The 16,040-nt window shown below is 31.0% G+C and overlaps 1 protein-coding gene across 1 annotated transcript in view; it reads right to left on the bottom strand.

The window, feature by feature from the left end:
- The window catches only part of LOC127710467 (protein MTO1 homolog, mitochondrial-like), a 112,856-nt gene that overhangs the window by 2,336 nt on the left and 94,480 nt on the right, over window positions 1–16,040 (bottom strand). Inside the window, exons 9-16 of the mRNA XM_052216342.1 lie at window positions 12,657–12,730; window positions 8,721–8,837; window positions 6,709–6,839; window positions 4,118–4,322; window positions 3,510–3,672; window positions 2,151–2,266; window positions 1,471–1,567; window positions 408–465 (exon numbers count right to left, since the gene is read on the bottom strand). Of these exons, the coding sequence (XP_052072302.1) occupies window positions 408–465; window positions 1,471–1,567; window positions 2,151–2,266; window positions 3,510–3,672; window positions 4,118–4,322; window positions 6,709–6,839; window positions 8,721–8,837; window positions 12,657–12,730 (961 nt within the window). The remainder of the gene's footprint in view (window positions 1–407; window positions 466–1,470; window positions 1,568–2,150; window positions 2,267–3,509; window positions 3,673–4,117; window positions 4,323–6,708; window positions 6,840–8,720; window positions 8,838–12,656; window positions 12,731–16,040) is intronic.

The raw sequence follows: 16,040 nt of genomic DNA on the forward strand, positions 1-16,040 counted from the left end.
AAACCTCATGTTGTTTGAATTGTTCTACAAGAGTTTAATTTTACTTCCATCTTTCATTTCCTATGGTGGTAGAGCTGATTTAAAAGCAATGTACAATACCAATAAACTCCACAATGGAATGTCCTCATCCGGGTCTTCTTCATTATCAAGTTCATTGGTTTAGGGGTTCAAAACAGAGAACCCAGCTTTTCGAAAAGAATAATTCTTACTCTGCGATTTGAAAAAATTATTTAAGTTACAACTTAAGTTTTATCTGAGATATATTCAGCATTTTTTTTTATAATTTTTAATAAAAACTTAATTAAAATACACATACAGAACAAAATATTTTGTCTGTTTCTTAAATAAACTTTGGTACCCATGTGTTTAATTCCATGCTCCATTAACATGATTGAATTCATACTTACAGTTAGAGGTCTCACTTCAGTTAATTTCACTCTAGCATCAGTTGATATGTCATTCATGCTGTAAATATCAAATACAGTTTAAACCCGCTGCAATTGTTTGCACTGTCCTAAGTCAGGAATCTGATGTTCAGTAGTTGTAGTTTGTTGATGTGGTTCATAAGTGTTTCTCGTTTCTCATTTTTTTTATATAGATTTGAATGGTTTTACACTAGTAATTTTTTGGGGCCTTTTATAGTTTGTTGTTCGATGTGAGCCAAGGCTCCGTGTTGACGACCGTACCTTGACCTATAATGGTTTACTTTTATAAATTGTGACTTGGATGGAGAGTTGTCTCATTGGCACTCACACCACATCTTCCTATATCGGTTTGAATTTTTGCACTAAAAAAATATATTTTGTTCTATAAATACAAAATAAACAACATGACTAATATACAATTTGATTCTATTTTATAAATAAATAAAATATACAGACATTGGCACCTTTGTGCTTTTTACAAATGAGTTCTGCATCAATTTTTGTGAAATGTTTTGATAAATATAAGAAAGGCTTTCACTTGATTAGAAGAAAGTATAATTTTGAAGTTTCCATTCATAATATTTAATGAAAATGAAAATAAATGTGTTCTTCTTTTACAAAATATATTGAACAAATACATGAAGTGGTAACAAACAATGTTTGGGTTTAAATGCTCAACTTTGCAATTCACTTGGCTTTCGCTCTATTTTTTATTAAGAGCACCACTTATCATGCTCAAGTAAATGAACTGCTTGTCTGAGATTCTGATATTTTAAGCCTGGATTCTTTGATGACTAGTTTACCAAAATCGGACATGTTTTTCCAGCTTAGCAACAGTAGTGATTTAAAATAATGTGTCCAGTGCAATCCATTAATATGACATCATAACTAACTAATTTTTACTTTTAAATTATCAAAAATTATCAAAAGCACATTAATTAACTCATTTTTTTTATTCCAAATAATAGACTCCCTCCCTCTTTTCATGGAACTAAGGGATTATAAAATATAGTATAGTGGTTGTTCAGGTAAAAAATTTGTTTACCTCATATAGTCTAAACTATCTGGTAATACAAGCTGTTCATCTTTTCTGACTTCATTTATTTCTTCCATTTGTGATTCCATCTCATTAGCATATTTAGCTGAAATTTTCAATATAGTATGAAACAAGGATCATATAAATAAAACCTATCTAAATCAAGCTTATTTTTCATTATTTTCCCTCTGAGATTGTAGCATTATCCAGGATACAGGCTGACAATTAAAAATCGCTGTAGCCAATCAACAATAAGTTAGGTGTTCCTTTCCTGAATGTCCATGTGAATATTTGTAAGATACTCATTTTTTTTAACAAGCTTTAATATATATTTCTTTGATCAATCTTTGATAAGATGTATAGTATAAAAATAAAAAGATATGGCATGACTGAGACAACTATCCACCAGAGTTCAAATGACATAGATATAAGCCGTTCAAGATTACCATATAACCTTGAACAATGTGAAAACCATACTGTATAGTCACTTATACAAGTATATTGTGTATAACACTGCAATAACCTTTTCACTACATAAATGAAAAGTTAGAATGGGGACTTTCTTCTGTATACTTTAATTTGCCCCCATTTTTCTATATTCATAATATTTAAGCACTTTTTTTATCTCTTCTATAATTTTTTGAGTTATTCTATATATTTTGCAAACCCCATCCAGACTTAAATCTTACCTTCAATCTCAAGTTTCCTTTGTAGATATTTGTTATTCTCAAGGTGACCAAACTCCTCCGGACAATGTTCAACAAAGTCTGCCATGGTATACTGATTTAACAACAAATCAAATGCACTGCAAACAAATATTGGGGGAAATATAATATGTTGCATGATATTCCTTGGTTAACAGACATTTTCTAAAAATCTTGAAGTATGTAAGTAAATCATTTCTATTTGCATAAATCAACACTTTCAGAATATGTACTTTACATTGTTCCATTTGAAATTGTAATATTTACCTTCAGTGAAAAATGTTAAACATAGTTTCTTTGTTCAGATAGATGAATAATGACAAAAATATATTCCAATCCTCAAAGCATGTCAAAATTAGAAATAACAGAATTTAGAGAGTTCAGTTCCAAATTGGCAGTTTGATAATTACAAGTGGAGTTGTACATGTGCAGTACAGCAGAGCCAATAAAACAGATATTTTAGGTCAAACAATTCCTGACAGTTGTCTATTTTGAAAACCAGTACTACTCTTCCTCTTATAATATATTGTAAAAGATATAGTTCTACTGAGCTGTATAAAAATGAATTGAAACAAATAAAACTTGAATTATTTTTTTTGATTAAAACACATGCTTATATGAAACTTTTAATATGTCAACCTAAATATAGGAAATTGGAAGGGAAAGGACAAAATGTACCATTCATGACAGAAAAATCACTATATGTATGTGAAAAAACAAAAGTGAGTGTGAATGATTTCATACTGCAAAGTAAAAGGAAAATATTTAATAAAGCAACTAGTTTGAGGCTAACCAGTTTCTGTTAGCACTATCGACATAAGGTAGATCAGATGTCTTGGAATGTATAATAGCAGAAAACAATCGGTATAGATCTTTCATCAAATGAGCAAATTTTGAAAGAACTAGGAAATATTTCATTTGTAAGACTTTTCATCTAAATGAAGAAAATTTTCCATATAAGGGGAGATAACTAAATAATGTAACTTTTATAAAGGAATGTGTTACCTGTTTGGTATTGAAGCAAGAAAACGTGTCCCATGACCGCAATTTTTATTTTTATTTTCTGAAAGCACATTAGAAAAGCTATTTACTAATATTTTATCCTAAAATTCTATTGTTTGGTTTTCTTTCTATCACACAAAATTGGGTTTTTCATGCATAATCTAAACAAAATTTAAATCTGACAATTATGCACAACAAGTAGCTTGAAAAAGAGTCCTGTGACCCATACTTTTTATTATATTTTTGAAAAAAGCATGATATAAACTACATTTTGTCAAATTATTAAAAATATCTATAAATCTTAATTTAGATTCCCCATCTACCTTAATAATAAGACCATACCTTCTCAGGTTAACATTACTGTTGTTTTCTCTTTTCAGGATTATTCTCCATTTTGTAACTGGTTTGACAATAGATTTTAATAATTCTACATTCTCCACCAGTTCTCGTTCTAGATGTTTAGATCTGTTATATCTATAGTGGCTTACACAACCAGCTTTATAACCTGAAATAAAAAAGATGTAAACTTCATACAATCCTTTATTACATTATTTAGACTTTCCAGAAGATATAAAATTCTTTTAACAGTAGTCCAAAGATGTTGATATACAAACATTAACATATTTCTAAATCAAATATTAAGATAATCTAATAGAGTTGTGTCCCTTCGTACACTTTCTATCGATTTCATTTTCTTTCCAATTAACCATGTTAACTATTCTATTGCCTTGTGTTTAATAATTACAATATACATGGAAAATCTGAGAAAGTTCAAATTCAACTATATTTGACCAGAAACCTGACTGGCACGATCAGTAAAATGGGCCATTAATAATTTACTTATGGATCCTTAAAATAGTAAAGAAGCTTGAAATTTTAAGAGCTTCTTTACTATGCTTCACAAAAAGCATATGAAAAATTGTCTATATGTACATATTATTTCATTTCACCTTTTTCTGTAAGCCTCCTATCAGCATTATCAGGTCTTAGAGCCAGTCTGAATTCTGATCGACTTGTAAACATTCTATATGGTTCATTGGTACCCTGGGTAGTCAGATCGTCTATCAATACTCCAATATATCCCTCAGTCCTGTCCACAATCATGGGAGGTTTGTTTTGTACTTTTAAAGCAGCATTTATCCCAGCTATTAATCCCTGTTAAAGATAGAATAGATCTATATATATTTTTACTTATATGACTTTTATAGTGGTTAGTTGTTAAATATCATGTTGCTCTGTTATAGGTAAATGTATATTAAGGATGTAGTCAGGTCAGGTTTATGAATTTTTGTCAGATGTTCAAACTCCTTGGGTTTTTTCCTATAATACAGGGTAAAATATTTTGCCCATTGCACACATTTTTCTTTCAAAGAAGACTTCAATAGCTCATAAAATGGTCATTACAAAAATTCAAGTTAACTTTAGATTTTTTTCTTAAGATTTGAGACCCAAATAATGCCAATGCTAAATATAAGGTAAAAGACCGAGTCAGCCTTTTCCAACAATTTGAAAAATTCAAATATCTCAAAAAGGAATTCCATAGCCTATCAATATTTTTAACTTATTTTGTTCCTTAACTAATGCTCTTCTGACTTAAAAGTATCAATTTTAAATTCTAGATTTTTTTAATTTCACCTAACTACATCCTTAAGTATCAATTGGTACAGATTTTTAAAATCAAGAAAAAGGACAGAAATTTTTACTGCAAGTCAAATAGCAAGTGCATTTAGGAAGCATGCAATTCACAAGTTGTTATTGGTTGCTCTCTGTTGTATATGATTTTTTTTTATTTATCTTTTTCTCATAAATGGTTGGTTTTCTTGATTGAATTGTTTTTCATTTTGTCATCTCTGGGCCTTTTACAGCTGACTATAGGTTTTGTTTATTGTTGAAAGCAGTACAGTGACCTATAGTTGCTTATATCCATGCGCATGTCATTTGGTCTCTGGTGGATAGTTGTCTCATTGGCAATGATATACTACACCACTATATTTGTATATAGCTTAGTTTTAAACGTTTAAATTGAATTCTTATTCTTAAATGAAAAATGAAGGGAAAATAAGGTCAACATATCTAGTGCTGCGAGAAAATACAAGATACAAGAAGACATAATCTTTCAATCAGTTTAATTGAGGTCTGTCAGTAACAGCTAGTAGTCCTTTGTTAATTTATGTATCATTGTCATTTTGCTTACTAGTTTCTTCTGTTACCTATTCTAACATCGGACTCGGACTTCTTTTAAACTGAATTTTACTGTACATATTGCTATGTGTTTCTTTATTCTACATTGGCTAGAGGTATAGGGGGAGGGTTGAGATCTCACAAAACATGTTCAACCCTGCCACATTTTTGTGCTGTCCCAAGTCAGGAGCCTCTGGCCTTTATAAGTCTTGTATGCTTTTTTAATTTTAATTCAGTTATATGTTTTGGAGTTTAGTGTGACGTACATTTTCACTGAACTAGTACACACTTTTGTCTAGGGGCTAGCTGAAGCCCGCCTCCGGGTGGAGGATTTTCTCACTGTGTTAAAGACCCATTGGTGGCCTTGGACTGTTTTCTGCTCTTTGGTCGGGTTGTTGTCTCTTTGACACATTCCCCATTTCCATTCTGAATTTTAAATTTTACCACATAGTGATAGCTAAAGGAGTTAAAGTTAAATTTACCATTCAATAGCATCACATAGAAAAGAAAAAATATTCTGTTATTCTGAATCATAATCTCCCAATCATAATATCTATGGAGTAAAGACAGAATATAATTTATAGTCAATAACCTAATGGTATTCCTGGACATCTGATCAGTATCTCACTCCTGGAATAATTTACACTGTTATCACTCTACCATCATTTATTATAATAAAGTGCCAGTATCCCATTGATTTTAAAGAGGTTAAATGACTCAAATGTCAAGTATGAATGAGAAGTTTTTGTTGTTTATTTTATTTACCAGAACAGTTAAGGTCAATCAGGAGATAAGTAGTATATTCTTACAGATTTCTAATCAATGAAGTAAACCAATAAATCTCGAGCAATAAATAAGTCATCCACCTTTTGCTTCCGTTTCCCCAACCATATGTCAATGATAAAATTCTTATACTACAGACACAATATTAGTTCTGTAAGCAAACAGAAGAAGAAACAGACAGCAGAAGGAGGAGAGATCTGGTTAGATGAATGGATAAACAATTCAGGTCTTGTCAATACTAAAGGACAACTCAATATATCAATGAGTTGACTCTGCTCATATGCACACCTTTAAAATGTATAAGTATTGTTCTAAATTTCAATTTTGTATTACCTGAGTAAAACCAATTTTGATAAAAATCATCTGAATAAATGCAGAATGGAGAACTTAGAACCAATACACTTAATTTATAATGGTCTTGAAACTGAAGCAAAAAGGTATTTATTTCACATTCTTGATAAATAGTAAAAGTCACCATATTACTGGTTGGAGATAAACAACTCTTACAGTTTTAACACTTGCTATCAGAAATTTAATTGAGGCCAATTCAATAGTAAATAAATTTATTATTATTAACCTGAGCAGCAGCTTCCTCATAACCTGTTGTACCATTGATCTGACCAGCAAAATACATATTCTGTATGCGTAATGTTTCTAAAGTAGGTCGTAACTGTCGTGGATCCATGTAATCATACTCTACTCCATAACCTAAAGATGTAAAGATCAGTATATTATAATTGCATGAAGTTTCATTTTCACCCTACCCTTATGGTCTGGATAGCTAGAAACAACTTAATTGATACCCCACCAGTGTCCCATGATCAATTAAATGATCTAATCTGCCAAAAAAACAACTACACAAGTCAGTAAAATTTCTGACAATTTTTGTACTTCCTGGTTTTATAAAATATCAGTGTATGTGTTGTGCTGTATGAAACAACCCAAAATATTTCTGATAATAAATAAAGAATAGGTGTGAAATTCCACATCATAAAAAACATATCTTTTAATTAGATAAAAAAAAAAGGCTCACTAGTAAAATGTACATATTGTATATAGTAAATCCCAACAGTATTGTTCAATTCAAATGTAACTTGTGGGATATTTTTGTATTGACACAAGTTTTGTGGTAAACTAACTCTGTTGAATTTCTGTTCATCACTATTCAATACAATTTGCAGTAGATTTGGTGCCCACAAATATAATGTTTTACAGACAGACAGGCAGGACAAAAAATATTGTTCTTTACATATAGAATGAAAGAAACAAAATTCTTTGGAAAATGCCTGTACCAAGTCAGGAATATAACAGTTGTTTCCCATCCGTTCCGTTGGTTGATATAGTCGAGCATTGGTATTGTTAAGTTTTATGGATTTCCCCTTTTTTTAATTTACCTTGGAGATCATAGTTTTTGTTAATACTTTTTTTCCCATGGTTTAATTATGGAGAAGTATGGTAATCTGTGAATCAGGCAAAGCAAGACAAGTAGGTTATCATATGAGTATTTCATTCAACAAAAATGTTAAATTACTTTATTAACCAACATACAAACTAAAATAAAGATAAAATATCTTATCATATCTCCGACAGACTACCCCATAAAATATTACATGCATAAACTAATCATTTCAAACTAAAAATGTTGAAGGTATAATATCTGTTAACATGTAAATTATCAAAGACCGACATATTAAATATTGATAAAAGAGATACTAGTCATAATAAATATGGTTTATTGCAATAGAAAAGATACTATGACATAACCTAAGGGCAATAACTCTCCTCAAAGAAATCAAAATATGATTGAAGAGAGGCAACCAGTCTTAAATCAATGATGTTTCAAAACCTAAGGAAGATGAAAATGGTTAGAATTTCAAATATTTGGTTACATACATCACTAACATAGCAGTACAGTCCATTTATGGCCTCTTTTAAATTATGTCTTTTTAATACAAAGAGTCAGACATAAAATGGTATAATATGCTGTAAGAATGTATATATTGGAGTATGGAAGCCTCAGAAAAGTCTTTTAATAAGTTAACTTTGATCTTTTTATGCTCAATTCATTTAAGGTATAAAATCTGATTCACAAGCAAAATTCAAAAATATTACACAAGATACAGTCTCCCAAGTAGCCACTGCTCCAGGATTGGCATTATTTGAGAGACATATCTTTACAGCAAATTTTCTATTTACAAATTATGAAATTTCACTAATAATTTGGCAGTTCCTTTAAACAAACATACATTTTTGTTAACTCTGATAGATCTAAAGGAGCAATAAGTATAATTCTACAAAAAATATGTTATCTTTACCTACATTTTATCTTTTTACTGAATGGTTAAATCCTAGATCTGATTTATCACTTCAATAATGTAAATGAAAATTTTGAATCAATAAAAGTTTTGGTGTCAGTCTAAATTAAATAAAAGCATGTATATCCTATAGTCATTGAAATTAAATTGACTAAGAAAATAGTTTTGCAGATTTTATTATGATTAAAAGCATGAAGCTATCACTTGAATACAAACTAAGATTGTCATTCAAATCTACTACCAGTATTTTCCATAGAAGTTCAATATTACAAACCTGGTTTGACAATTTGAGTATTTTCCAGTCCTACAATACTCTGTACAAGTCTGACCTGATGTTCCTCCGGCATGGTACATGATATACCATTAGGGTATATAACATCACTGCTTAAACCTGCAAAATATACATAACATAAAAAATAAGTTAATCTGAGGAATCAGAATGTTTATCATAGCATGAGGCTTCATTCTATGATCCTGATTTACTTAGTAACAAGAATGTGTCCATAGTACACGGATGCGCCACTCGCACTATCATATTCTATGTTCAGTGGACCGTGAAATTGGGGTCAATACTCTAATTTGACAATAAAGTTAGAAAGATCATATCATAGGGAACATGTGTACTAAGTTTCAACTTCATCAAAAACTAACTTGACCAAAAACTTTAACCCGAAACGTGACAGACGGACGAACGGACACACAGACCAAAAAACATAATGCCCCTCTACTATTGTAGGTGGGGGATAAAAATGATTATTCTTGTATTCAGATTACATTTTGTTGTACTTGAAAAATTGTGTTGCATTCAGGAATGTCATTTGTATACAAGTCACTGATTGGTGAAACCATTATCTATGATGATATAAAAATAAGATGATGATCAGGTACGATCGCCAATGGGACAACTCTCCACCAGAGACCAAATGATGTAGAAGTAACCAAATATAGGTCACTGTATGCTGATTATGCAATACAGTATTTTATGAGGGCCTAGGTTTAATCTCTGATTTCATCCAATCTGGTCATCCTTTTCAAGATAATGTTTTACGTTTGAGATTGATTTATACCTTTGGTTAAGGATGTATGATCCTATCATGTCTTGGTTTAAAAAAGATTTGTGAAAGGAATGTTCTGGACATCATGCAACTTGATTAAAAAATACCCTCCATTAATACGTCATTAACCCTTAACCACAGGTGCAGAAGGCTGTGTCTGTCACACACAGAGCAGTTTAGATATAATATCAAACTTATCTATCACAAAAAACTGAGAATTAGATAACATTTACAATAGTGCGTAACTCTGGAACTTTTGGAGGAGACTTACACATTTCATTTCCTTGTCATGCTTTCATAGACTAATGAAATTTTCATGGATATTGAAAAACTTTTACTTTTTTGTTTGTTCTCATATAAAGCTGATAAACAGCAGACATGTATAGGTCTTCACATTTCACATTGAATATTATCAGATATTTTAGTAATACAATACATTCAAAATTGTTTTAATGGCATAAAAAAAGCGCAATTTTTTTCTTTATAAGAAATGATGTGAAACATGTTATTGTACATTCTGATTGGAGATATCAAGGGGCAAGCAGACATTGTAATTTAGAGGAAGACCAACAGCATCAGACAATAACAAATACTTATAATAATGTCCAGTGGCAAATATTTCTTGCATATTCATGCAATAACATGTTCGTATCATATTCATATACCATGCTATGTACTAGATCAACAGGGCAAGATTTTTGTAATAGCTTTAGGTCACAAAGTAGAAGTCAGCAGAAAGACCTGTTATTCTATCAGACACATTTATCTAACAGATCCAAATAATATTTGCTCATCATTTGAAATTTGTCATGCTTGACTGAAAATAATCAAAAAGTCCTATTTACAAATCTCACTTTGATAACACTAAAGTTTGAGTAACTTCCCCCTACACAAGCACTTTACCAAGACATAAACAGCATGGATGTATGAAAAACAAACAACCATCAGAAACACGTAACAAAAAAAGAAACACAGTAAGAACATGATTAATTTATTAGTTGTCATTGGTTTTGAACCACACTATTTTGGTGCTTTTTGTCTATTGTTTTTATGTTAGTTGTTTTTGTGCCTCATACTCATCTTTTGAGTTAAGCCAATTGCAACTGATATTTACAGTTTGTTCTTATATTGTGCTGTTACACCACTGTCCAAGGTTTAACCCCGCAAAATTCTGTATGTGCCTGTCCCAAGTCATGAGCCTCAGCCGTTCAGTGGTTGTCGTTGGTTTATATTTGTCATGTTTGTTTTTTCATAAATTGTTCTGTTATAAATTAGGCCGTTATTTTTTCTCATTTGAATTACCTCACATTTTCATGTCTGGGCCTTTTATAGATGACTATACAGTATGAGTTTTTTCATTGTTGAAGGCTGTACAGGGGTCTATAATTGCTTGCATCCACTTCATTTGAACAGTTGTCTCATGGAAATAAATCATACCACATCTCCTTATCTTTATAGTTATAAATAATTTGAACTCTACTAAAAGATGGGGACCATGCAAAAAAACTGGTTGAATTCAACTGCTTGGTTTGAACATTTGACAAGTTTAACATTCATGTATCTTTCAAATTTATAATTTGGTGAATAGTTTTCAGATTAATCTAAGCCTTAACAAATTTTGCAAGACTTCAAAATTTTAACAGAGCTCATCATTACATAATAATTGAACTGACATCTGCAAAAATTGGTTAAAAAGTACATGGTTTTGGTTGTTAAAATTACTGGTACATAAACAAAGATCCAGACTTTCAGAACACCATTAAGATACTTTATATCAATATCTTACATAATGACAAAATGGTTGGTTTAATTTAAACATAAGATTTATCTGTTCTCATCAAGTCCAATAAACTGTAGTAAATTATCTGTTACAGCAGAATAAATCTGTATGCATTCACTGAGAGGAAGCATGCAGACCTTCCCATTATTAGAAACTCAATTTACTGCATATTCTAATTACAATATTTATCTTTTCAAAGACATCCTATAAAACTGATTAGATGGTCTGTAAATGAGTGCATTAAATCTGACTTCCATGTAGAACTAATATGTACATTCTGTTTTACAGTTTTTGATGACTGAACAGAACAATCTTCCGAAGACAATGACCTGTTTCTGTCTGATAAAAACAGAAATGACACTTTATGCAAATATGGATATTCAAAATGCCTGTTTTGGCGTTCAAGCTTTTTTCATCTGAGCGTCACTGGTTGGTCTTGTGTGGACGAGACCAACGTCTGGCGTATTGAATTTTAAGCCTAGTACCTTTTGTTAGCTATTATTCGTGTGTTTCTTTGTCCTATATGTTCTCCCATTTATTTGTATTGTGGTCCTGTCATGTGATGTTGTCTTTTTGGTGTTGTGTTTGACGTTGCCATTAAAGCGGGAGGTTTGGCATGCCACAAAACCAGGTTCAACCCACCATTTTTTTCTTAAAATGTCCTGTACCAAGTCAGGAAAATGGCCATTGTTATATTATAGTTCGTTTCTGTGTGTGTTACATTTTAATGTTGTGTTTTTGTTGTGTCGTTGTTCTCCTCTTATATTTGATGCGTTTTCCTCAGTTTTAGTTTGTAACCATGATTTGTTTTTATCTCAATCGATTTATGAGTTTCGAACAGCGGTATACTACTGTTGCCTTTATTTAGCTCCTTTAACTTATATATCTGCATAGGTCTCAAAATATGTTGCTTTTGGTAAATGTGGGTGAATATATGAATAAAAAAAAGTAACAAAAAGAAATAATGTTTCTGATGGACTATCCTTTGTTTTTCTATTATGCATTCCTCCAATATCCAGCTGTCTAAAGAGCATATATATATGAACAATTTGACCTTTAATTTTGTAGTTCCATACTCTAATACACTGAAAAAATTCGGATAGCTGATTACAAGGAATGCAAAAGCCTAAAGATTCCAGTTCAGTGGTTTTCAGTGTTTCAAGCTGTTTGTTTACTATCTTAATGGTCTAAGTTAAAGATTTTTTTTAATTAATTTTTCTTTTAAAGAGCATTCTTACCAACTTGATTCATTTAAGATTTCAAATTTAACTTTTAATAATATATGAACTTTTGAACCTGTGATCATGGTTTGGTAACTGTCACATTGAAGTACAGCTGCAGATAAAACCTGGACATAAATGTCAGGGGTACATACCTTCTGGTTCCAGCCATATTTGATGGGTTCTTCCTTTAAATCTCAATACCTTAGATTCTAATGATGGACAAAACCTGGAAATAAAAATATATATATGTCTAATTTGATTGACATACATAACAATCCTTTATATATTACACTGTAACAATAGACCTACATGAGATAAGCTTATAAAACCAATAAAAATCTAGATAAAACAAACATATATCACAGAAACAGACTCCACAACAAGTTGGTCCTGGTCAAAAAGTTTCTTCCATTAACTTGGTATTTTGTATTTTGTGAATATGACATGCAAAGGTCATGTGAATGAAGACGGCATGATTAGGCCATTTTTGGCCCTTCGAATTCAAAAATCACAAAATACTATAAGAAAAATGTATCAAGTAACATCCTTAAGATGTTTACAGCACATAAGTCTTTTATATGAGTAACATTAGAATTGATATTTGGTATTTGCTATTTGAACCAAATATACAGCATTCAGGAATAAGACTAACAATTTGTCAATTCAGGGTCAGATTAATGTGTCGTTGGTAGGTTGACAGGTCTTCCCACATACTGTTGACATGTGAGCTAGCATGTTAGAAATCTAACTTAGCTCGTTGGTAGGTTGACAGGTCTTCCCACATACTGTTGACATGTGAGCTAGCATGTTAGAAATCTAACTTAGCTCGTTGGTAGGTTGACAGCTCTTCCCACATACTGTTGACATGTGAGCTAGCATGTTAGAAATCTAACTTAGCTCGTTGGTAGGTTGACAGGTCTTCCCACACATTGTTGACATGTGATCTAGCATGTTAAAAATCTAACTTAGCATGCCAGTCTTGTACAAAGCATGGTATCTCCAAACTACATGTAATGCTACATCCTAAATATGCATGTAATATTTGTCATTGGACATTTCAGTCGGGAATCAATCAATACAAAAATGGTTGACCAAAATGTCAGAATAAATAACAATATCTTATAACAAAATTGATGTATATACTTTGAGAATATCAGTTTATCTAACCCAATACAAGTATGAATGACCAATATGTCATAACAAAGTCTTATAACACAACTTTCAGAATATCAGTTTATCTAAAGCTTCACAAATAAATGAAGTACACTTTGTGTGCAGTGTCAGTGCAACATGAATAATGTCCATAATTACCATTTAAAGTGGTTTTATAAAACTTGATCACAATGAGGGAAATCAATCCTGTATCCAATCAAAATATACATGGATAAAATCTTTGTCAATAGGAACCATCTATCTTCTTAATATTGTTTAATTACCAATGTCTGACAGGTTCAAAATGAAATGGTTTTAAACCAGAAAAAAAATCAGCATTTCAGTGGGAAAACAAAGGAAAGTTAAGTTGAACTTGTATATCATTACTGTACAATCAGTTTTTTTAGTGTGCATTTGTTATTGACATAATTTGCAATGGACAAAAAAATGAGACATATTTCTGTGATTTCTGGAAATGCTGCATTATATAAAAGACAATGCAAAAATAATTTTAAATTGAGAGTTCTAACTTATTATAATTTTGTCATATTTTCTGAATTGATAAGATAATAAAGTACAAATGTAATAGCAAACATTTCTTATATTTCAAAACTTGAATTATACATGTAATTCATCAACATGCTTTTGATCATCAGTAACACACTGTGACTTCATTTCCTTCACTTCATTCAAGAAAATTCCAATTATCAAATAAAGTTTGAATCATGGTAGTTAGATGTATTGAGGAACCCAGGCCTGAAGTCACATACATTGTAATTAGAATCTTCACTGGCAACTATGTCAATAACTGTTAGTCCAATACAGTGGGTTGGAATTACACTTGAACAGAAGAATAAAAAAACAAAGTAAAAAGAAATAGTAAAAAATAAAAGAAGAATGTGTCTGAGGACAAGAATGCCCCCACTCAAGCTTACTTTTCAAACGAAAATGGGACGGACAGAAAGAAGGAAGGTCAAGGGTAACATTTAATGCCCCATACAAAAATCAAAGCAGCAACCAAAATTCTTTTCTCTTTTAATAATGACAACATTACTGTTCTCTATTTCTCTCCAGTTTAAACATTTTAAAGTAACAATTATCTGGTTTTTGTATACTGGTATTGTAGGATAGCACTTCATCACCAAAACAATCAGATCGTTATTGCTTAATATAAAAATAAGAAGATGTGATATAATTGCCAATGAGATAACTCTCCACCAGAGCACAATGACGTTGAAGGAAACATTACTGTAGGTCACCTTTTTTAAATTCAAGCATCACTGATGAGTCTATTTTGTAGACAAAATGCATGTCTGTCATACAAAATATGTCAGATATCTTTGATGATATTCTTTCACCTTACAGCCTTTCACCTTACAGCCTTTTAAAATGAGTAAATAATGCATATTAAGTAAGCTATAAAAGGCCCTTCATGGCAAATTTAAAACAGTTCAAATGAGAAAACTAAGCCTGATTTATGTACAAAACAATCAACAAAAAACAATATGATATATATACCTCAACAATTAACAACATCTTAATTACAGGCTCCACTGACTTCGCATATACAGAATGTTGTGGGGTTAAACATATTTATTTAAACATTTAAGAAAGAATTCAACCCTCCCCTTAACCTGAAACAGTCATGGTGTACTAGTACAACATAAGAACAAACTGTAAAAATCGTTTTTCTTTTGACCATTTCTTTTTTTTGGCAACACAGGATGTACTGAATGTCAAACTTATTTTGTTATTCACATATATACAGCTAGCCTGATTCAAGGAACCCTAGATATATCAGAATGATATTTATCTGAGAATTTTTCATTTAAACACCTGCAAAATATCTAAATACCTCTTTAACAAAAAATTGAAATAGAATTGACCACTCAAAGGAACACTGCTGGTTAACACTTGTATGATTTATGCTGTAGAATAGTTAAATACAATTGGCAGGTAGTAGCTATAACTCATACCCAGACAGATTTGTGATAATTACCCAGGCCATATCTTGACAATTAGAGTAATGGGCAAAACAAACCACACCAATTTGTAAAAGTACTTCAAGCTTCATGTTAAAAAAATCTTATATCATTAATCAGACTGTCAAAACTTAAGTATTTTATAATATGTAAACTCTACTTTTACAATAATTTTGGAATCTTTGAAATAGTTTTCAGTACTTTTTATAGAGCAATTATCTTAAAGAGTATCTGTTTTCCTTTCTTTCAGTACATATGTATATTTCTAATTAATATCAGCACATAATAACATTAATCATAATGACCTTGGCACTGCTACATGTGATAACATATTTTGTTACATAATATGATAAAAAACTATGACAATTATGTTCATTTCTGATCAATGTGAATTGACTGACA

Source organism: Mytilus californianus, unplaced genomic scaffold (genome assembly GCF_021869535.1).
Source record: "Mytilus californianus isolate M0D057914Y unplaced genomic scaffold, xbMytCali1.0.p SCAF_8, whole genome shotgun sequence".
Classification (NCBI taxonomy): Eukaryota; Metazoa; Mollusca; class Bivalvia; order Mytilida; family Mytilidae; genus Mytilus; species Mytilus californianus.